The sequence below is a fragment of the Callithrix jacchus genome, chromosome 1 (assembly GCF_049354715.1).
Source record: "Callithrix jacchus isolate 240 chromosome 1, calJac240_pri, whole genome shotgun sequence".
NCBI classification, from domain to species: domain Eukaryota; kingdom Metazoa; phylum Chordata; class Mammalia; order Primates; family Cebidae; genus Callithrix; species Callithrix jacchus.
In genome coordinates this window covers 198,746,497-198,769,374 of record NC_133502.1, presented here as the reverse complement: position 1 = coordinate 198,769,374, position 22,878 = coordinate 198,746,497, and the positions used below count along the sequence as shown (strand labels likewise).

At 40.5% G+C, this 22,878-nt stretch overlaps 1 protein-coding gene and 1 long non-coding RNA gene across 7 annotated transcripts in view; one reads left to right on the top strand and one right to left on the bottom strand.

Annotated features, from left to right (window-relative positions):
- The window catches only part of TTC28 (tetratricopeptide repeat domain 28), a 708,603-nt gene that overhangs the window by 603,499 nt on the left and 82,226 nt on the right, over window positions 1-22,878 (top strand). For all 6 annotated transcript variants that reach the window (XM_078337130.1, XM_035258707.3, XM_035258622.3 and 3 more), the window contains 3 exons: window positions 858-987; window positions 3,501-3,719; window positions 5,670-5,835. In XM_078337130.1, coding sequence (XP_078193256.1) covers window positions 858-987; window positions 3,501-3,719; window positions 5,670-5,835 — 515 coding nt within the window. The remainder of the gene's footprint in view (window positions 1-857; window positions 988-3,500; window positions 3,720-5,669; window positions 5,836-22,878) is intronic.
- LOC144577669 (uncharacterized) lies at window positions 982-19,089 on the bottom strand. Its single transcript, XR_013522096.1, has 4 exons — window positions 18,711-19,089; window positions 17,233-17,319; window positions 6,449-6,585; window positions 982-1,249 (listed from the first exon to the last, which is right to left on the bottom strand). It is a non-coding gene; the product is annotated as an uncharacterized LOC144577669 (long non-coding RNA).

The window sequence follows — 22,878 nt, the reverse complement described above, 5'->3', positions numbered from 1 at the left end:
CTTACCCAGTGGTGATCTGACCCTGAGGCACTGAACCATCTGCAAAGAGTTGCTGCCCTCCAGAGAATGTGGCACTCTCTTCCTCTCAGTCTCATCCATTTCCAGTATGCCTCCATCTCACCTGTTCCCACTCCCATCCTTCCTCACCATGAGGTGTGATGGTGGTGAACTGTGGTTGCTTGATGACAAGAGGAGAGGCTTTTTGTTTTAATAAAAATCAGCACTTGGTTGGATTAATAGCTGTTTTCATATCTTTAAGACCATAAGTCTATAATGTCTTTTAGATCCCATTATGCATCAAAAATGGATTATATAAACTGTAATTTACTGGATATGATCTGATGCCTTTTCAGGTCCACAAAGACCTACCTGGTGTCAGGTTCTAATGAGGGAAGTCAGTGGGCAAGTGGCAAGTAGATGGAAAAACACTCGAGGAATCATAGACAGTTTCAGGATGAGTGAAACTCTGGGCATGAGTGAGCCCAGCTGCAAGCTGTGGGTGCAAGCCATATATATAACATTAGCAGGGTAATTATACCTTTTACAGACAGTAGTGGCTCTGAGCTAAGCACGAGCTCACATGGGTGAGCCTCACGTGGCATGGTTACATAATGAGTGAAGTTGTGCACCTGTGCTCCAAACTGGCAGAGCCACGCTGGACTGGATGTCTGCCTTGGCCTATTCTTGACCACGGCACATTCATTTTCCTTACACGTGGACATAAGATTCTTCCTTTCAAATCTTTAAAAAAATACTTAGGTTGTGCACAGAGATATGAGCAACAGTTGTCTCTAGTCTGTAAACAGCTGGACATTGGCTTCTGGGGAATAAGTGATGTTCTTCCTCCCTCCTTGCAGCTTTATAGGGCATCAGCCTTGTTTGAAACGATCCGACATGAGGCACAGCTGAGCACAGACTACAAACTCTCCCTCTTTGACCTACAGACATCATCCTACCAGGCCTTGCAGCGGGTGCTCGTCAGCCTAGGTGAGAACAGCTGGAACCCCAGCTTATTCCTTGCTTATGTGTGCACTAGTGCGCACGGGTGTGTGTCCAAGTTGTTTAGTGACAGCAGCGAGGAAATATGATTTTTTGTGACAACAGACTGTGGAGCCACAACTACAATTAGTCATTGAACATTCATTCATTTATTCAAAGAAGATTAGTAGAGCTCTGACCATGTGCTGAGTGCCTGCCCTGGGGATTATAGTCAAGAAGGCCTGGTTCCTGACCATAAGAAGCTCTTAGCCTGTGGAGAGACATAAGTCAGTAAGTCCAGTACAGTGCTGATTGGCATTAAGATAAACTCTGATGCTGTGGAAACAAAGTCTCTTTAAAAAAAAAAAAAAAATTAAATAGTGATGAGGTCTCACTATGTTGCCCAGGCTGATCTCGAACTCCTGGGCTCAGTCAATTCTCCCGCCTTGGCCTGGACAAAGTGCTGGGATTACAAGTATGAACCATCACACTCAGCCTGAAACAAAGTCGCTTGTCTGATTCAACAAAGTCTCTTGTCTCTGGGTCCAGGAGGCAGAGAAAGTGTCCTTGAGACAGGGATGCTTGAACCAGGTGTGCCCTCCCCAGGTTCCCTCTCACCACTAGCACATGGTTCAAGCATCTGACTAAGGGGAAGTACCTAAGACACCTGCCTTTTCCCTATTTCCTCAGCCATACATCTTTCGAGGTTGCTGTTTAATAAATGTTTTTACCACCTGGGTCTGCCTCCTAGGCAGTGGCACAGTCAGTGATGATTCTCCCAAGCCTGTGTGCCCCATCACACTGGGGCAGCATGCATCTTTTTTCACCTGGGCCTTAACTAGTCAGCCAGTCCCTGCCAGCTCCCCTGTCTGTCATCTGCCTCTTCCCAGGAGATATTTATTAGAACGATCAAAGGCTTTCAATTTGGATATTGAGGCCTTTTTGATAACCTGTCCTTTGCTGTATGTATAAGAAGTCTCAAATTTCCTTTTGAAAAATGTATCTATTAAATGTGTTCATTGCGTGGGATTACAGTTTATTATCTATTATAATCACAGTGTTAAGTCTGTCTGGCACTTTGGGGCCCGTTTTCCAATGTACACAGAAATTGTCCCTGCTGTTCCAGTTAATAACTTAATAGAGTAAAAGGAGACATTTACTCACACACGTATAAATCTCTACTTGCTTCCAATACCCAAACTGCAGGAAGCAAGGCATCCTTGAAGTGCTGTCATAGCTGCAGCATCTGGTCTGCTTCTGTCTGCTTTCTTTGGACTCTAGTTATAGTAACTCTTCCATATTTACATGTATGACAAAAGTAAATCCTCTGTGTTTGTTCCTTCAGCACTTATAAACAATTCCTTTATGTTTTTTTGTGCTTTCATATTGGCGCATTAGCTTTTAAACTAGATTATAGGCCAGTTTCTTAAGGAAAGTGTGATTCGAAATTCAAGTAAAAGACAGGAAAAGCTTGAAATAGAGAAGCAATTTTAAAGAAATGGAGACCTGAGAGGTTTAAACTCTTTGCCCATGGGGATAAAGGAAAAAGTGTGTGGGATTCCAGAATGGAATGAGATATCAGCCCCAACAACACTGCTACTACCTGTTACACATGTAGTGCTTTAAGTAGGCCTACCAGGCATCTTTACGTGTAATGCTTCATTTAATTTTTAAAATAGCCCTTTGAGATAGGCAGGACACCTATTAGCATCCCTCTTCTTGAGACAAGACCAGTGAAAATGAGGACATACCCAGGAGAGGAGCTGGCATGCATAAAGGGATGGAGATATAATTTGGAGAGAAATGGATAAGGCTGGACAGTGTTACGCATAGAGAGGCTGCATGGAGAGAGGAGAGAGAGAGAGAAAGAGAGTCAGAGGATGCATAGACATTTTTGAGATGCTGAGGCGGGCAGATCACCTGAGGTCAGGAGTTTGAGACCAGCCTGGCCAACATGACAAAACCCCATCTCTACTAAAAATACAAAAATTAGCCAGGCATTATGGCACATGCCTGTAGTCCCAGCTACCTGGGAAGCTGAAGCAGGAGAATTGCTTGAACCTGGGGCAGGGGTGGAGGTTTCAGTTAGCTGAGATCGTGTCACTATACTCTAACCTGGGCAACAGAGTGAGACCCTGTCTCAAAAAAAAAATATGTAAAGAGCCAAGTGACACCAATAAACCTGGTGTCAGAAGCCAGACAGGCAGTGAAAAAAAAAAAAGTTAGGGAACAACTCAGGAGGTAGAACAGAGAAGGGCAGGACTAAAGACAAGTGGACTGAATTAGAGTAGCTCCTTTGTGACACTGGCTGCAAGACAGGCGAAGACTCGATGGTTTAGGTAGTGTGGAATCAGTCATGTAGGATACTGCACCCACCATCTGAGGCAGGGAATTGAATTTGAAGCAGTGCGATTGAGATTCTGTCACATATTGGAGAGCAGAGGCAGTGAGGTTTCTTAACAGTATACTGTTAAGTAAGCATACTCGCTATGGACTCCTCAGCATATCTCTTTGTCTCCTAGGCCATCATGATGAAGCTCTGGCTGTGGCGGAAAGGGGACGGACAAGGGCATTTGCTGATCTTCTGGTGGAACGACAAACAGGACAACAGGACTCTGACCCCTACTCCCCAGTCACTATTGATCAGATCTTAGAGATGGTTAATGGCCAGAGGGGACTAGTGCTTTACTATTCCCTGGCCGCAGGCTATCTGTATAGCTGGCTGCTTGCTCCTGGGGCAGGTAAGATCTCTTTCTGTGGGAACAGGACAATTAGAAGACTAGACCTGTGAAAGTCTAATGAATAGAGGTGGAAGAGGTGCATTATCATAGATCTTACTAAGGAACTGATGTCAGATTTTAGCACAACCTCAGCCATGGTAGATATGCCATGGTGGGGCATTCAATTAATAAGAGAGCTCAGCTTTCTCATTCCCCCAAGAAATCGCTGCTCCTCACTGTTGAATATGGAAGCATTTATCAAGGAAGACTAAGAGCAGAAGAATTAATTTCACTAGCAGCCCTATGTGTAGGCAGCTGTTGTTCATTAGCGAATAAAGAGATGACTGCAAGTCCTAACAAATTCTTTCTAGACATGGTTTAATAATTGTGACCCTTTGTCATGGCAAAGAAACTAAAATGATAATGGCAACTCTATCACAGGTTATAAATAAGTCTTATGCTTGAAATTTCTGAGTTTAACAGAACCGATTTTTAACTAGTTCTGCTGTAAATCTATTTCAGAAGTAAAAATCTCCTTTGATTAAATCAGCATTAAATGTTCAGGCTGTAACAGTTTCACTAAATACAGAAACACTAATTAGCTGTTAGGGCCATATTTTTTGCATAATAAAATGCTGATGGCTTTACCATGTTGGAGGCACACCAGATCCAATTAGAGTTTATTGACTGGGGAAGTGGATCTTATAATTGGGAATCTTAAAGAATGGGCTTCTTGAATATCTATAAGCCAGTTTCAAAAACTTTAACTGCCAGTGAGAATTGACAAGATTTTCTTGATTATGTTTCTATCCCTTTGATTTAAAGAAAAAAAAGAGAGAGAGAGAGATGGCTGGATGACAGCTCCCAGATGCTTTTAGGCAATGAGCATTTGCGCCTATACATTCTATGCCTCAGCATTGTTTTTAATAATCTTTTCCCTTTAGTTCCATGTCCTTTATGGGCTTTCCACAAAGACTGTTCTTACAGCTGACCTTTTTAATGCTGAAGGTTTTAAATTGTGATTTTTACAGTGACTTGGTTAGTAAATGTTGGTCACAGTGGAATCTTTGTGGATCCCAGCTCCCAGAGTGGCACGGATACTCGTGAGGACACAGTTGATGACTGGGAGGTATCAAGCTCCTTCTCTCTGTGGTTGTTACATCTTAGGGACATGATTTGACAGGTGGTATATCCGAATCCCTGTAATAATGAGCCATGTATAATGAGGCTCCTATTGTTTCTTTTCCATTCCTTTTTGCTCTTAATGAGGCTCTGAAGCTTTCGCTGGGGGCTCTAATCCAATCAGAGAGGATCGGCGTTTTCCAGAGCTGACACACCTCATTACCATTTGAGAATATATCCTATTTATTGCCAGAAAACCACTGTGGACTGCCTCAATTTTATGCAGCCATCATTTTTTGCTCCTTTAATTCATTAATGACCATTGACCAGTTAGTCTTATTTAAAAATGGTTTAAAATGTTTTTATCTGGCTTTTATATTATATGTTTATTATAATTTGCTTTTGTGAAATGAAAGCTCTGTTGGAACACAATTTCCACTTGGCCAATTGTATTTTTCTTCTGGATTTTAGTTTCTATAAAGGATATGTCTTGGCATACTCATACACTATTCCTGAGAGGAGACTTTCCCTAGCTGGTGCTTCTAGGAAGCATCTGTTTTGAAACAAATATGAAGTAGTCATAATTTCAGGAGCTTCTGAATATATCATCAAAAGCAAAAGCCATATCTTGAATTCCTTGGTTTCAAGCACCATACCTAATGGTAAAAGCTGTAAAAAGGGTACTGACCAAAATAGAGTAAGCCCTCTTGAGACCTTTGATTTCAGGATTTTTTTCACAGGGTTTGCAAGATGAAGTCACATACCATTGGCATTCCTGTCCACTGCCCTCAGCTTCTCTTTTCCCTGGCCCTATTGTGTATAATGTCAGCTGTGCCTCTTTTGCTTCAGGAATTCTGAAGTTTCATGAACACTACTTGGGTGAGAACACCGTGGAAAACTCAAGTGACTTCCAGGCCAGCAGCGGCGCAACCCTTCCAACAGCAACTGGCTCAGCCCTGGAGCAGCACATTGCCAGTGTCCGGGAGGCCCTGGGGGTGGAGTCTCACTACTCAAGGTAGGTAGTAAAACATTCCCAGGCCCATTTTCAGATAAATCTCAGGGCATTTTTTTTTTGTAAACATCCTATTTGAGCTAATAGAATACATCGTTTGGAATTCACATGGCTTTGCTCAGTCTGTTCACAGCTGCTACAGCAGAAACAAATGTATGTCTCTGGATTGTAAGCCCCTTAGTGGTCTGTCTTTATTCTTTTTGGTGATTTTCTATCAGGTGGGGAAGGGCCTCACCAGACATGCCCATTCTCTAAGCAGGATTTGTAAACTGTTTCAACATAAACGTGGCTTTGAAATTAACATACCAGCCAATTAAAACAGATTATTTTTGGTTATAAGCAGATTATAATTAGTTTGTTTTTACTATAGCTGAACACCTATTTGAGATAGTAATTACCACCAGTGACAGGATATGTGCACAGATCTGAGCGCAGAGGGGTGAGGTGAGAGGCGTTGAACTCTCCAATATGAAGAATAGATAAGGGAACTGCTTTTTGCAAAGGTTGTAAAAGGTATAAGCTTATGAAAACATTTTATAATGATTGACTATTCTACATATGAAAAATAATTTCCATAAGCACCCTGCTTCTAGGGACAATCAAAGGAAGAGAGTACCTTAGAGCTGGGTTGTAACTGGATTTCCCAGGCATCTCGGTTCTCCATCCAGTGATTACCAAGGGTCCAGAAGATCTGCGTGTCAGAGAATCTGCTGTGTTCACTTGTATCAGGTCCCAGGAATCTCTGCTCATCTCCTGAATGATTTTCATTTGTAATCATGAAAAATCCTTAGGTAATTCTATGATTTATTTAGAGATGATTCACCCAGATTCCCAAGTATGTGGTAGTTGCTGCCAGAAGCTGGATTGATCTTTGGGGTGCTTATGAAGTCGGGGAAGAAAGAGTTCTTAGGTGAAAAATAATTATTGAATAATGTAATGTCAGTATCAGAAAGGGCTATAGTAGTCATCTAGTCCAGCCCCTTTATTTAACAGAAGTTAACATTGAAATAGGACCTGCTGAAAGCCAAGTTAGTGTCAGAGCCAGGATCAAAACAGTCTAGATCTCACCCAGACTTTCAGGCCAGAACTTGTTCTGTTTTTAATTTTCAAAATTAATATCATATTTTTAGAAAATAGCCAAATATAAGAATTTCATTTCTAGCTTCTGTTCTTATGAAGAAGGAACAGGCTTTAGCCACATGCACACATGCTTATCTTATTTCTCCTGTGACTGCTGTGCATCCTGGAGTATCTCCATCCTTAATGACCCAGGCAATAGTTTGGCAATTACAGGGGTTGACAGTGTGGTAACTCCCAAGAACTTGGAAATAAGGCTGTCCTCTGAGATTGAAATTATAAATGACCCTAATAAACTAGGTTAGACGTTAGACCAGAGGTATACAAAGCTGCTTCAGCAGACAGAAACTTAGGCCAGTGTGATGAGACTGTAACTTGATCAAAGGTATTGCATGTCCAAAGTGAGAGTTAGAGGGGCATGGTTGGCCAGCACTAGAAACCCAAAAATAGGAGACAAGCAGGGAAGACTTTGGCAGTGTCCATCTCTAACACTATCAAAGGGAGAGAGAATCTTGGTTTAGGGACACAAAGTCCCATCAAAAAGGCTGACCCCATGGTGGACATGCAGTCGCCATGCTCTCTTAGTCCCCCCACTGTCCTTCCTTCCACAAGTATTTGAGTGCTCGCTCTGTATAAGGTACTATGCTAGAGATTAGAGATCCTGATGAACAAGGCTGACATAACCCCTGTGGTCCCAGAACTGAGGGCAAGTTCTGAAGTGTGGCCTTCTAAGTTTAAAAACCTGATTGATGTTGCTAACATGCCCAAAGAGGGTTTGCCTCTTGGGAGCAAACTTTCATTAACCAAGCTCAAAGAATGTTGTACAAACTAGAATGCCAGGTATTATATACATTCTCTATCTGCAAATATATTTACATGAGAAACCAAATGAGGATTAGAAAGGCTGACAAGAAGCATGGGAACTGAACAAGGGAGGACAGGAAGACCATCTGAGAGGTCTTCTCCACCAAGGGCTGCTGAAGGACTTTGTGCATACTACCTGGGGTAGCCTTTGGCAGTTTAATTCCCCTCATCCTCTGAGCTCAGTTCAAATATCTCCTCCTTAAGGAAGCCTCTACAACTCCCAACATAGGTTTCCCTACCCCTTATGCCCATTTATACATTCTCATTATACCTGACATTTTCATTTAAGCACTTAATGAAATTTTAATTAAAATATTTTACATATCTGTTTACTCTTTTTCAGTTCTGTGAGAGCAGGGGCTATGTCTGCCTTATTCATCAGGAACCCTAATCTCTAGCATAGTACTTTATAGAGTAAGCACTCAAATATTTATGGGAGGCAGGGATCTAAGAGAGCACAGTGACTGCATGTCCACCATGGGGTCAGCTTGCCAATGGGGCTTTGTGTTCCAAAGCCAAGATTCTCGCTCCTTTGGATAGTGTTAGAAATGGGTACTGCCCGAGTCTGCTCTTCTAGCTTTTGTGTATATGTGTGTATTTCTGTTGCTGGCCACCAAAATTATAAAGGTACTTGGGTGTACGACATCTGCCACTTGAAACCTCTGCATACATGAAGGTGGCATCTCCCTTAACTCAATGTGGGAGACACATCCAAGTCATTTTAGTCTAAACCAAACATTCATAAGGCCCAGCCTGCATGAAAATGTAGATTTCTCTTAATATGAATTTCGAAACACCTAGATTAAAATTCACCAGAAGAAAGAAGAGGATTACCCTTGGCCTCATTCTTCTATCCCCTTACTCCTCATTGAATGCTGTGGTTGAACTTTAAACACTTATGTCTAAGCAGTTCTTTTCTATGATACTGGAGTTTGAGTAGTTCTGTTTCCAGGTGCCTTTTGAATTGAAAAATGTCTTTTGTTCATCTCTTCTGCAATGGTAGAGAGAGAAGAGAGACTGCAACTTGCTTGTGTTTCCCATGTTAACCATTTCCCCTCTGCTCTATACAGAAAGCTAACACGTTCTAATGAGTCCTTAGGCTCTCTAGCAGGTTATGTGGCTTGACACTCAGCATCACTTTGTTGGGCTCCCTTCAGTAGCCTAGATCTTCCCCTTAGACTGCTAGAAATAAGGTTTTGCCTGTTACTTTGGAGTAGTCTTATTAGAGATTTGTTTGTATTTTGTGAGCTTAAACTCATAGTTGATGATAATATTAAAACTAAACACTTTATTGGCATGGTTTGAATTTACTGGAATGGAGTGTTTGTGAGAGTGGTTCCTGTCTCATAGTTTCATGAAAACAGTAAGAAACTTCCACTGATGTATTATTTTTTATCTATGAAGTTAGTAAATATTTTTTTAAAACCATAATGCTCAGTGAGAATAAAGATGCAGTGAATGAGCAGGCTCATGTCCTAGGGATATACCTTGATTTAGCAATTCTAAAACCAATTTTCCAGTAGTGTCAAAAATCTTTTTAGATGTTTGTGCCCACTGATCTCAAAATTTTTTATTTCAGAAATGGAGCAAAGATCTGTACATACTAGTACCTGTCCTAGGTTTATATATCATAGAAGACATTGAAAACAATGTAAATATAAAATAATAATTGAATTACAAATTATTTTATATCTATTCAGTATATTATATTGCAATTAAAATTATGTTTACAAAGAATTTTTAATCTAATAGCTGAATGTTTGGTCACATAGATGAAATATTAATTTAAAAAAGGATATAGAATTACTATATATAGCAAAATTTAAATTTTATAATATATACAAAAATGGATATGAAAAGAAAAATTCTTGGAAGGAGAATAGGTCATATTTTAGTGTGATTATAAATAGATGGTGGAATTATGGATGCTTGTTATTTTATTCTTTTTACTTTTCCTTATTTTTAAATTTTTTAATAATTAGGCATATATTACTTTTTTTTTTTTTTTTGAGACGAAGTTTTGCTCTTGTTACCCAGGCTGGAGTGCAATGGCACGATCTCAGCTCACCGCAACCTCCACGTCCTGGGTTCAGGCAATTCTCCTGCCTCAGCCTCCCGAATAGCTGGGATTACAGGCACGTGCCACCATGCCCAGCTAATTTTTTGTATTTTTAGTAGAGATGGGGTTTCACCATGTTGACCAGGATGGTCTCGATCTCTTGACCTAGTGATCCACCCGCTTCAGCCTCCCAAAGTGCTGGGATTACAGGCATGAGCCACCACACCTGGCCAATAATTAGGCATATATTACTTTTAAATGAGGAATAAATAACCATGAGTAAACAATTCTGTCATTCAAAAGGGGGAAAAAGCCTTTTTGTAAATTTACTTTACAGAGAATAAAACCCCAGTATCAGAGCCTGTCACCATGATCTAGTTCTAGGAAGGTATTCTGGGTTTATTTTCTGTTCTTGTCTCTTGGCGAATACTGTATTTCAACCAACCACTGTGCCTTCTTCTCTGCTCTCTAAATGTACCCTGTAATCTCACTCTCTACTCTAGCTCAGGGGTCTCTGAGCTCTGGATCTTTATGTGTAGTTGTCAGTAAACATCTGTTTCTGGATATCTTCCAGGCATCTCTAGTCTAAAACACCTAAATCCTAACTCTTTTTTTTTTTTTATTTTTTTTTAAAAAGAGATGGAGTCTCCCTCTGCTGCCCATGCTGGAGTGCAGTGGCACAATCTCGGCTCACTGCAACCTACCCCTCCTGGGTTCTAGCAATTCTCCTGCCTCAGCCTCCTGAGTAGCTGAGACTATGGGTGCCTGCTACCACACCTGGCTAAATTTTTGTATTTTAGTAGAGACTGGGTTTCACCATGTTGCCCAGGCTGGTCTCGAACTCCTGAGCTCAGGCAGTCTACCCACCTCAGCCTCCCAGAGTGCTAGCATTACAGGCCTGAGCCTCCATGCCCAGCCAAGCCTAACTCTTTAATGTCCCCATTTCTACTTTAATCTTTATTCTGGTTCCTGTGCCATCATATAACTAGTTGTTTAAGACAAAGAAGTAATCATCACCCATTATTTTCTATTTCCCTAATTTGAATCCATTAGTTAATCTTACAGATTTATAGTAATAGATTTCTTTAAAATAAATTTTGAACAACCTATTAAGACTTAATCATGAAGAAATAAAATATCTAAACAGATCTATAACTAGTGAGGAGATTAAATCAGTAACCAAAAACCTCCCAAAAAAGAAGAGTTTGGGACCAGATGTCTTCACTTGGGGAATTCTACCAAACATTTAAGTAAGAATTAACACCTATCCTCTTCAAATTCTTTTTAAACATTAAACAGTAAAGAATATTACAAACTCATTTTATGAGGCCATAGTTACCCTGATACCAAAATCAGACAGAAATACCACAAATAAAACAACTACAGACTAATATTTATCATAAAAACTATTGATGGAAAAATCTTCAAAAAATACCAGCAAACTGAATTCAATATTACATTAAAAGGATTCCACACCATGACAATGTAGGATTTATTCTTGGAATGTAAGGATGGTTCACCTATGAATACCAATCAGTATAATTCACCACATTAACAGAATGAAGGATAAAAACCATGTGATTATTTGAGTTGATGCAGAAAAACATTTAACAAAATTTAACACCCTTTCATGATAAAAACCACACTGCAAACTAGTAATAGAAGGAAATTACCTCAACATAATGAAGGCCATATATGAAAAATCCACAGCTAACATCATACTAATGGGCAAAAATTTGAAAATATTTTAAGTAAGACCAGGAACAAGGCAAGGGTGCCTTCTTTTGTTATATCTGTTTGATATAGTACTGGAAGTGCTAGCCAGAGCAGTTAGATTAGGAAAAAAAATAAATATCCAAATTGAAAAGGAAAGAGGAAAATTGTCTCTATTCACAGATGACATGATCTTATACATAGAAAACTCAAAAGATTCTACCTGAAAACTATTAGAGCTAATAAACAAATTCAGTAAATCTCCAGGATACAAAATCAATGAACAAAAATTAAATGTGTTTCTTTACACTAACAATGAACAAAATATTCAGAAAACAATCCCATTTGCTAAAGCATCAAAAAGAACAAAATACTCAGGAATAAACTTAACCAAGGAAGGGAAAGACCCATATACTGAAAACTACAAAAAATTCTGAAAAAAATTAAAGAAGACACAAATAAATGGAAGACATTCTGTGCTCATGCACTACAAGAGTTAATATTGTCAAAAACATCCATAATATCCAAAGTGATCTGCAGATTCAGTGTAATCCCTATCAAAATCCTAGTGATGGACAGGCTCAGTGGCTCACACCTGTAATCCCAGCACTTTGGAAGACCGAGCTGGGTGGGTCATCTGTACTCAGGAGTTTGAGACCAGCCTGGCCAACATGCTTGTCTTCACTAAATATACAAAATTAGCTGGGTGTAGTGGCACATGCCTGTAATCCCAGCTACTCAGGATGCTGAGGTGGGAGAATCACTTGAGCCCAGGAGGGAAAGGTTGCAGTGAGCCAAGATCACAACACTGCACTCCAACTTCGATGACTCCATCTCAAAAAAAATCCTAGTGGCATATTTTACGGAAATAGAAGAAAATTCTAAAATTCATTTGGAATCTCAGAGGACCCCACATAGCTAAGGTAATCTTAAGGAAAAAAATAAAACTAGAGGCACCATACTTTCTGATTTCAAAATATTGTTACAATTAGCTGGGTGTGGTGGTGTGCACCTGTAATCCCAGCTACTTGGGTGGCTGAGGCATGAGAATCACTTGAACCCAGGAGGCAGAGGTTACAGTGAGCCAAGATGGTGCTACTGCACTCCAGCCTGGAGACAGAGCGAGACTCCGTCTCAAAAAAAAAAGTACATATATATACACATATATATTATATGTATGTGTTTATGTGTGTCTATATTATATATAATTATATGTACATATATTGTAATTATATATTACATATAACATGTGTAACATATAATTACAGAACTATAGTTATTAAAACAATATGTTACTGACATAAAGACAGACATATAAACCAATGGAATAGAATAAATAGCCCAGAAATAAACCCTTATTTGACCCTTATGTCAAATGATCTTTGATAAGGGTACAAAGGCAACACAATGGGGAGAGAATAATTTCTTCAATAAATGGTGTTAGGAAAACTGGATATCCACATACAAAAGGAAAAACGTTGGACCCTTACTTATACAACATACAAAAATTAACTCAAAATGAATTAAAGACCTAAACATAAGACCTGAAAGTATAAATCTCCTAGAAGAAAATATAGAGGAAAAGCTACTTGACATTGGATTTGGCAATAATTTCTTGGTTATGATACAAAAAAGCATAGGCAGCAAAAGAAAAATAGATAAAGAGGACTACTTCAAACTTCTTAAAAACTTGTGTGCAGCAAAGGAAATAATTAACATTGCGAAAAGGCAGCCTATGAATGGGAGAAATTATCTGCAAACCATGTATCTGATAATATCCAGAATATATAAATAACTCCTACAACTTAACAACACAAAGTTCAATTTAAAAATGGGCAAAGGATCTAGACATTTCTTCAGAGGTATGCAAATGACGGGCAAGCATATGTAAAGATGTTCAACATCACTAATCATCAGCGAAATGCAAATCAAAACCATAATGAGAAACTTTTTCCCCATCAGGGTGGTCACTTTCAAAAAAATAGAAAATTACCAGTGTTGGCCAGGATGAAGAGAAATTGGAACCCTTGTACATTATTGGTGGGAATGTAAAATAGTGCAGCTGCTACAGCAAACAGTATGGTCATTCCTCAAAAAATTAAAAGTAGAATTAGTAAACAGTGCAGAAATCTTATTTCTGGGTATATACGAAAGAATTGAAAACATGATCTTAGAGGTGTTGGCACACCCATATTCATTGTAGTACTACTCATAATACCCAGGGGGTAGGAGCAACCTAAAAATCCATCTGTGGATAAACAGATTTTTTAAATGTTGTATATACAATGGAATATGTATGATGGACTATTACCCAGCCTTAAAAAAGAAGAAAATTGGCCGGGCGCAGTGGCTCAAGCCTGTAATCCCAGCACTTTGGGAGGCCGAGGCGGGTGGATCACGAGGTCAAGAGATCAAGACCATCCTGGTCAACATGCCGAAACCCCGTCTCTACTAAAAATATTTTAAAAATTAGCTGGGCATGGTGGCATGTGCCTGTAATCCCATCTACTCAGGAGGTTGAGGCAGGAGAATTGCCTGAACCCAGGAGGCAGAGGTTGCGGTGAGCCGAGATTGCGCCATTGCACTCCAGCCTGGGTAACAAGAGCGAAACTCCATCTCAAAAAAAAAAAAAAAAGAAGAAAATTGACCGGGCATGGTGGCTCACTCCTGTAATCTCAGAACTTTGAGAGGCCAAGGCAGGAGGATCAGGCTCATGAATTCCTGACTTTCCTGGGCAACACAGTGAGACTCTGTCTCCACAAAAACTTTTTTAAAACCAGCCAGATGCAATTGTGCTCCTATAATCTCAGCTACTCAGGAGCTGAGGTGGGGGAATCACATGAGTTTGGGAGGTCGAGGCTGTAGTGAGCCATGCTTGTGCCCCTGTACTCCAACCTAGGTGACAGAGCAAGACTGTACTGGGGGAAAAAAAGGAGGAAGAAATCCTGTCACATGCTACAACGTGGATGAACTTTGAGGTCATTATGCTAAGTGAAATAAACACACAAAAAAGACAAATACTACATGATTTCATTTAGTAATATTTGTTTTTGTCTCTGATTGGCTTATTTCACAATGAGTTTATCTGAAGTAGCCAAGCTCTTAGAAACAGGAAGTAGAATGGTGATCATCAGGGATGGATAGGAGGAGTAAAGGCGAGTTGTTTAATGGATATAGAGTTTCAGTTTTATAAGATGAAAAATTTCTCAAGTTCTGTTTCACAAGAAGATACATATAGTTAACACTACCATATACTCAAAATGGTTATGAGAGAAAACTTTGTTATGTTTTTTACCAAAATTTTAAAAAGTATTTTAAAAGTACGTATTTAATCAATCCACTTCTGTCTCCACGGCTACATGCACAGTGCAGGTCACCATCCTCTCTAACCTAAACCACTGCCACCACTTCCTATCTGATCTCTCTTCTCCCTCCCCGTCTCATGGCTTTCCAAACCCATTAGCCAGAGTGCTCTTTCAAAGATGTATTTGGGATTGTTTCTTTGCCCTCCTACCCATCACAAAGCTCCCCAAACACACTTAAATTCCTTCAGTGTTTCTGATGGTCTTTAGTCTCCAGCTCACTTTACTTTTGCTGACCTGTATGCTTGTGTGATCTGGCCTCTGCCCACCCTTCAATAACACCTATAATCCTTCTTCATCTTGGCATCTCCCTGTGGACCCCTGGCCTCCTTTCACCTCCTAGTTTACACCAAGGGCTTTCCCACCTTAGAGTTCTCCACATGCTCTTCCTTCTCTCAGTAAAGTTCTGCCTACTGCTCTTGGGGTGGCTGGTTCTTTTCATCCTTCAAATTCCTACCTTGTCAGAAAAGCCTTTCAGAAGCTCCATTGTTAGTTTCATTCACCTCTTTGTATTCCCAGTCTCTAGGGCAGCCCTGGAACATAGTAGATGCTTAAGAAATGTTTGCATGAGCAACTGACTGGTTCTTGAAATGAAGTGCTTCTCCCTTCTGCCTGAATGTGTTGTGTAGACTGTCTTTTCTTATAGATAGTCCAGTCACCCTTTGGAACTCTGTTTATATTTAATGCTACTTTCATCAGAATTATTCCCATCCTTGTTGGTCCAAATCATGTCTTTGCTCCCCTCTGTGTACCTAATAATAGCACTTGTTTTATTCTTTCTGGTTTGTAATTATGTAGTTTGTATGTTTTTCTAAGCAGATGGTGATGTCCTAGAGGGTAGGTGCTGTATCCTTCTTTCTGAATTTTCACTAACACAGTGCCTGACTCATGGTTAGATATCAGTAAGTTTGAAATTTAGTCTCCAGAAAATATGCTGTAAGCAAACTGTTTATGCTGGGCTAGTGCATTTGTAAAATGCACTATGCCTCTAGAAATGGAGTCTCTGTGCCTTGGGGGATGCCTTTATTCAATTACCCACAGCCTAGCCCTAGTGTCCTTGTTATTCTGCAGACTGTTTTTGCTCTCCTTAATGCATCTTGCTGCTGAAAGGAAGTAAAATGCTACAAAGGAGTTTCTGAAAATGGATTTAAAAATAAAGAAGTGCTTTTATTAAGTGTTTAATAAGAACTTCCAGTCCCTTCCTCCCAGATCAAAAGAGGCGCAGATTGAAACCACTGTATAGAACATGAACCTCCCATAAGGGAGATGTTATGAATTTCAAAACACATCTTCAGTTTTTAACTCTGATATTTAGCCAGCATCTTGCAGTATGTAGATTGTTCCCTGAGCTCCCAGAACAGTGCAGTGGCACTTTAGGGAATCTAAGACTGGGTAGGGCTTTGTTCAGTAGTAGGTCAGGTCTGGAAGGAGCACTCCTAGGGGGTTTTAAATAAATTCCAATTGTAGACTGCCCTCTTAATGGGGTAATGTTCCTTCATTTTAAAGGAATATTAAACCTTGATAAACTATAGCTGTTATTTTTTTTCCATTTTGGTGTTTTTTTATATTTACAAATTTTCTACAGTGAAAGTTACTTTTATAATCAAATACATTTTCTTATTTGAAAATACTGATTAATTTAGATCACACTTGTTTATAATGCTGATAGCTCCATTGATTCTACACTGATAACAAGTGGCAAATATTAACAAGTCTGACAATATCAACTGTTGGAGGAGATGTCAGTTCGTTTTTGAGATGGAGTCTCACACGGTCACCCAAGCTGTAGTGCAGTGGCACGATCTCAGCTCACTGCAATCTCCACCTCCTGGGTTCAAGCAATTCTCCTGCCTTAGCCTCCCAAGTAGCTGAGACTCCTGGCATGTGCCACCACATCCAGCTAATTTTTTTCTATTTTTAGTAGAAATGGGGTTTCACCATGTTGGCCAGGATGGTCTTGATTTCATGACCTTGTGATCTGCCTGCCTTGGCCTCTCAAAGTGCTGGGATTACAGGCATGAGCCACCACGCCCAGCCCACAAGCTATCTTTTAAATAACTTGTGGGAGAGTAAATTGGCATAACCACATTAGAAGAATTTTGTAATTACCACCTGAAGTTGAATATTAGCTAGGTGAAATGGCTCATACCTATAATCCCAGCGTTTTAGGAGGTTGAGGTGGGAGGATCATTTGAGCCTGGGATTTTGAGGCTGCAGTGAGCTTTGATCACACCACTGCATTTAAACGTGGGTGACAGAATGAGACCCTGTCTGAGTAAATGAATGAATGAATGCATGAATGAATAATGTCGAATATGTACATACCTGTTACACTTGAGATGTAATATCCAAGAGAGAGTCTTGTGCATGAACAAGAATCTTCAAAGCTGCATTGTAAACAACAGCAAAATTCTGGAAACAACCCACATGACATTAGTGAAGGATTTACTCGTTAGATGAGTAAATGAGGGCGCAGTCTTAAAATGGACTATTAGGTTTCAACAACAAAGGAGCCACAGTGAACCCTAAGATATGGCTAACTTACAGAACTATAATAATAAGGGAAAAAGGAAATCCTAAAGAAAAAAAGACTAAAAAAAAAAAAAAGGAAATTCTAAAACATTACCTACAGGATGACATCTTTTTAATAGAGTTAAAGATAAAAATAAAAATATACTTTTCAGAATACAGATAGATGTAATAAAACGTGTATAGAAAGGAGAGCCAGGGAGTGATTGCTGAGGAATTAGGGATGGGACCTCACTCAGGCTGCGGATGGACTCACTGGAAGGTAGCAAATAGTGATTAGAGGTATGTTATTCTCAAGATCTTGGCTTTTGTTTTGGGTAGTGGTTTTGTGCGTGTCTAGTACATTATTTAAAATTACAAAATAAATATGAAAGCATGGTGGCACACATCTGTAATCCCAGCTACTCGCAAGGCTGAGGCAGGAGGGTTACTGAGCCCAAGAGCTTGAGGTTGCAGTGAGCTATGGTTGCACCACTGCACTCCAGCCTGGGCAGCAGAATGAGACCCCATCTCTGAATGAATGAATACATGAATATAGGCTGTGCATGATGGAAGAGTGTCACAATCCAAAGATTATATATGATTAATACAGTTCCAGACAGTCCCTTTTACCCTCCTACCCCAGCTCCCCCAAAAGAGTGCAAAAAGCAGGGGTTTTTAAGCAAATGAATTACAAAAGCAGGATTACAACAAGGGCATCTTTAACATATTGATGTAAATGAACAGTTGATAGACTGAGTCAGATTATTTCTATCTGTTCTTTAAAGCAGTCCCATACACTGGTGACTATGCCATTGCTGTATCATTAGCCTTGTTCAATGTATAGTGGGTCTTTGAACATTTAAAATTATCATTATAGATATTTCTAATTATGGCTTTTTGCTAATTGAGACTGACTCCCAATTAATCCAAACTGGTAAGGTTTTACTTCACAAGACAAATGTTTTTTTCTTATCCTCAGTCCTTTCTAGAACTCTGTGGAGAAAAAGTAGATAGAATATATTTTGGCATTTATTTTGTTCTTTAAAATAAAGAGTTCCCAATTTCATTCTAAACTCGGATACTGCCATTTTGAAAATATTTTATGAGCATGTAGTCTGTGCCAGGGCTGATGCTGAGCCTGGAGATATATGCATGAATAATAGCTGGAATTCTTGGCCTTACAGTAGCTCACAGTGTGGAGCATGCAACAAACATATAAATTATTAATCTACCACATGAGAAGTGCTCTGATAAACGTCTGAACAAAGAGGGCTGTGCCTCACTCTGCCTACCTGGGTGGTGAAGCAGTGAAACAAGAGGCTTCCAAGGAGGTAACATTTTAGCTGGGTCCCAAAGGGTGAAGGGAGAAAAGCCATTCCAGGCAGAGGAGTTTCTCATCAGGCAAGGGCACGGAGGAAGAAAAGGGCCCAGACCTTCCAGATGTTGAATGTTGTTTGCAGGAGGAAGATAGTCTCTCCTTTGCTGCAGGGATTATAGCTTGCAACATCACAGTTCCCAGCTTCTGCTTCCTGATGCTCACTCTTTTCTTGTAAGATCCAAAGTTGGGCTCCTTCTCAAATAGGGTGGATTTCCTGGCTGAGTCTCTGTGTTCTGTCTTGCTGTTACCTTCTCTCTGACCATGGCTGGCTTCCAAAAGGCAGCCTTATCTGTGAAGTGACTCACTTAGGCTCAGCTATATCTGCTTGAGGAAAAAAAAGTTGATACCACATTAGGGACTAGAGCATAAAGAGAGGCAATTGCAGGAATGAGTGGGATACACTGTGGACTCGTCTTATGCTCCTGACTCTTGAATTTCTACTCCTTCTGAAAGGCTAAGAACAAAATGAGTTCAGAAGGCTTTTATAAGCTTCTTTGTGTAAGTCAGCAGCTTAGCAAGAGGATAATTACAGTTGGTCATCTTGAATGACCTCTGAAATAGCCTAAATGAAATCATCTTTTATGTTTCAAATGACCTTTTTAATTTTTATGTTATTTATTTGAGACAGAGTCTCTCCCTGTCACTGAGGCTGGAATGCGGTGGCATGATCTTGGCTCACTGAAACCTTCACCTCCTGGGTTCAAGCAATTCTCATGCCTCAGCCTCCCAAGTAACTGGGATTATAAATGTGCACCACCATACTTAGCTAATTTTTATATTTTTAGTAGAGAGGGGGTTTCCACCACGTTGACCAGGCTGGTCTCGAACTCCCAACCTCAGGTAATCTGCCTGCCTTGGCCTCCCAAAGTGCTGGGATTACAGGTGTGAGCCACTGCACCCAGCCTCATGACCTTTTTAAAAGTAGAACTCTTGAAATTGCTAGGTGTGAGTTATCCCCATTATACCTGGGAGGGATAATCTGGTAAATGGTAGTGTCAGCCCAAAGACAAAAAGCAGATCACACTGATGCAGTGAAAGTGTCACGAGCCTGTCACTGACAAGCCTGAGAGCTTGGAATTCAGAATGACCTAGTCTTTCTTGCACCAGGGCCTGACACTTCTGCACCTGGGCCATAGGGCAGGGACCAATCTGTTAGATGCCCTGAAGACCTGGCAGAGGAACTATTGAGCACCAGACATTTCTTCCTTAATCTCTTGTCCCAAATTCTTTATTCATGGTTCCAAAGCTTGGGATGGCATTCTGTTAGAACAGGAGCTGCAAGGAGAAGGGGCAGTGTGGGACTCTGAATCTGTTGATTAATAAAGACATTCAATCTTTCCTTCTTGGTTCCATGTCAGCTGCCAGCTGGCTGTTGCCACAACCAATTCTGTAAAAATTATGTGAACTTATCAAATCTCAATATCCCTGACTTTGTACATCTTGCACTTTACCCCAGGGCAAGATAAAAAAATTCCCCAGTCTTTTTTTTTCTGGTTGATTTTATAAAACTTTATGTAACAATCAATATTTAAGATATTTAATTGACTTCTCTGGCTTTAAGAAAATAACCCCAGTATATAGTCACCAAGTTCCTCTTTGAACTGGTTGAAACAGGCTTTGTTTTTCATCTTGCTTGTTCTTTTATGATTTGAGCTCAGTAATAAGGAGACCCAGAGGGTGCCATCCCTGAAGGAGCATATTTAATTGTGTCAGACCCACAACTCACACAGTACTGGTCAGGTTTTCCTCCAGTAATGCCATTTAGCAACCCAGAGTTTCAGAGACATTTAACCACAAGCATGTATTTCTTATTCTGGGTCTGTGGGTAAACTGGGGTGGTTCTGTTTTTTATACTGCCTGTTGAGTTTAAGTCAGCTCCTTCTGTGTCCACAAGTCGAGATGGTAAAAATTTAGATTTCAAGAGACAAAGCAAAATAAAGAGAGACATTTCAAGCCTCTGCTTACCTCTTGTCCATTCACATTTCATTGGCTAAAGCAAATCACACATCCAGCCCAACAGTAGGGCAGAGAATATATTCCTCCCACATACTGAACAATAATCCAGTTTCCCACTCACTCCCACTGTCTACAGAGACCTGGACAAAGAGAAGGATGATCTCTCAGGCTTCAGGCTCCTTGTTCCCTACAGCGTGTGATGGCTGACCATTTTTTTGCTTATATCTTTCCTTAACACAGCACACACCTCTCTGTGGGTGAGCATCTGCAGGCAGTCCTCCATCTTCTGCCGTGGCTTCTCATCTTCCTTTTGCTCCAAAACTATGGGCACTCTTGATTAATGGACATTCCTTTAGAAACTTGATCTATCCCAAGGACACAGATATATGTGCCTGGCTCAGTGTCTCCGTTGCTTTCTAAGCTTGACTTTCCCCTGAAATTCACCTCAAACTCAACCTATTCAAAATCAGACCTTTTTTCATGCAGATTCTCAATCAGGTGCATATTTATTCCCATTTACTTGAAAGCCTTCACCCTTCCCTCTCAATTTCCTTAGTTTTGAGGCTTTTGAATGATTTGTTCTTAAATCTTTCTTTCATTTATTGCTGTTTATTTAATCAGTCACTAACCTCTGTTTGATCTTACTCCTTTGCTTCTAGAATTACCCCTTCTTTTCTCCCACACCAGGCTGGGGTCTTATGGTAGCATGCCCACAGGACGAGCCTGACTGTCTGCCTCCTATCTTCTCCTCCATCAATGCTTCTGGCTCTCTGCTACTTGAGGCATTTCCTTTTTCTCTTTCTTTCTTTTTTTGAGTCAGAGTCTTACTCTATTGGCCAGGCTGGAGTGCAGTGGCATGATCTCAGCTCACTGCAACCCCCGCCTCCTGGGTTCCAGCAATTATCCTGCCTCAGCCTCCCAAGTAGCTGGGACTACAGGCACACACCACCACACCTGGCTAATTTGTTTGTTTTTTCGTATTTTTAGTAGAGACAGGGTTTCACCACGTTAGCCAGGATGGCCTCAATCTTCTGACCTCGTGATCCACCTGCCTCGGCCTCCCAAAGTGCTGGGATTACAGGTGTGACCCACCATGCCCCACTGAGGTATATTCTAAGAGCTCACTGGCATCCTGCACACATCAGCACCAAAGAAGGTTGGTGGCAGAGGAGTACCTGGAGATGAAGTTGGCTATGAGGCCCATTGTGTATTCCACTCTGTCTCCTGGTGTCAACCCTCTGTTCCAACAGGAGCTGGCTTCCCCCAACCACCTCTGCATCATGCACATCATAGTAAGCTTGCAATTAATTTCTTCTTTAGATAGCATGGGATCCCCTGGAGTTCTGTTCCCCAGGGCATTGTTTTTCCTTGATGTCTTCAGTATGCATTGAAGGCAGGAATTGCTGACGCAGATAAGTATGAGCCAAAAATGGGGGCCAAACTGGTTGAAGAGGAGGATACCTGCTGTGGAGCTGACCCATCCATGTTTTGCCTATTTTCTGACCCACCAACATGTTGCCCACTTTCTGTACCTCCCAACCAGGATTTAGAAGAGTCTGGGTACATAATACATAGCACCCTCATGGATACTTGTTGATTAAATAGTTCAGTAATACAGATGGACAAATGAACTCAGTCCCATTGATGAATGTCCCTGCAGGCCAGATGATTTAGCAGCCATGATGCCTGATATCTGCATTTCAAGCTCCTGACCGTGCCTAGTACACAAAGAGGGCTCCACGAATGTTTACTGAATGAGTGGATGAGCAAGGGTGTGAGAGAACAAACTACTGGGGGCTGGGAGAATAAACCACACCTTCTCTTGCACACACAGTCAACTTAGCATCACTAATGTGTGGTTAGCCTGTCATCATCTACATGACAAAGCATGACTCAGTGATAACACGCATTTCATAGTTATTTCTCTGGCCTTTTTCCTATCTACTTCCACTGCTGTGAAGTACCATGAACACGTAATATCCTGGACAATCAAAGAGATGGACTTATCCAGATCAGGTAGTTAATGACAGACCTTGAGCTAACATCTACATCTCAAATCTTAACCCCAAGGCCAGATTATGAAACTCTTCTGATTCCCAGTAACACATTAAGACTCGTTAAGGCTT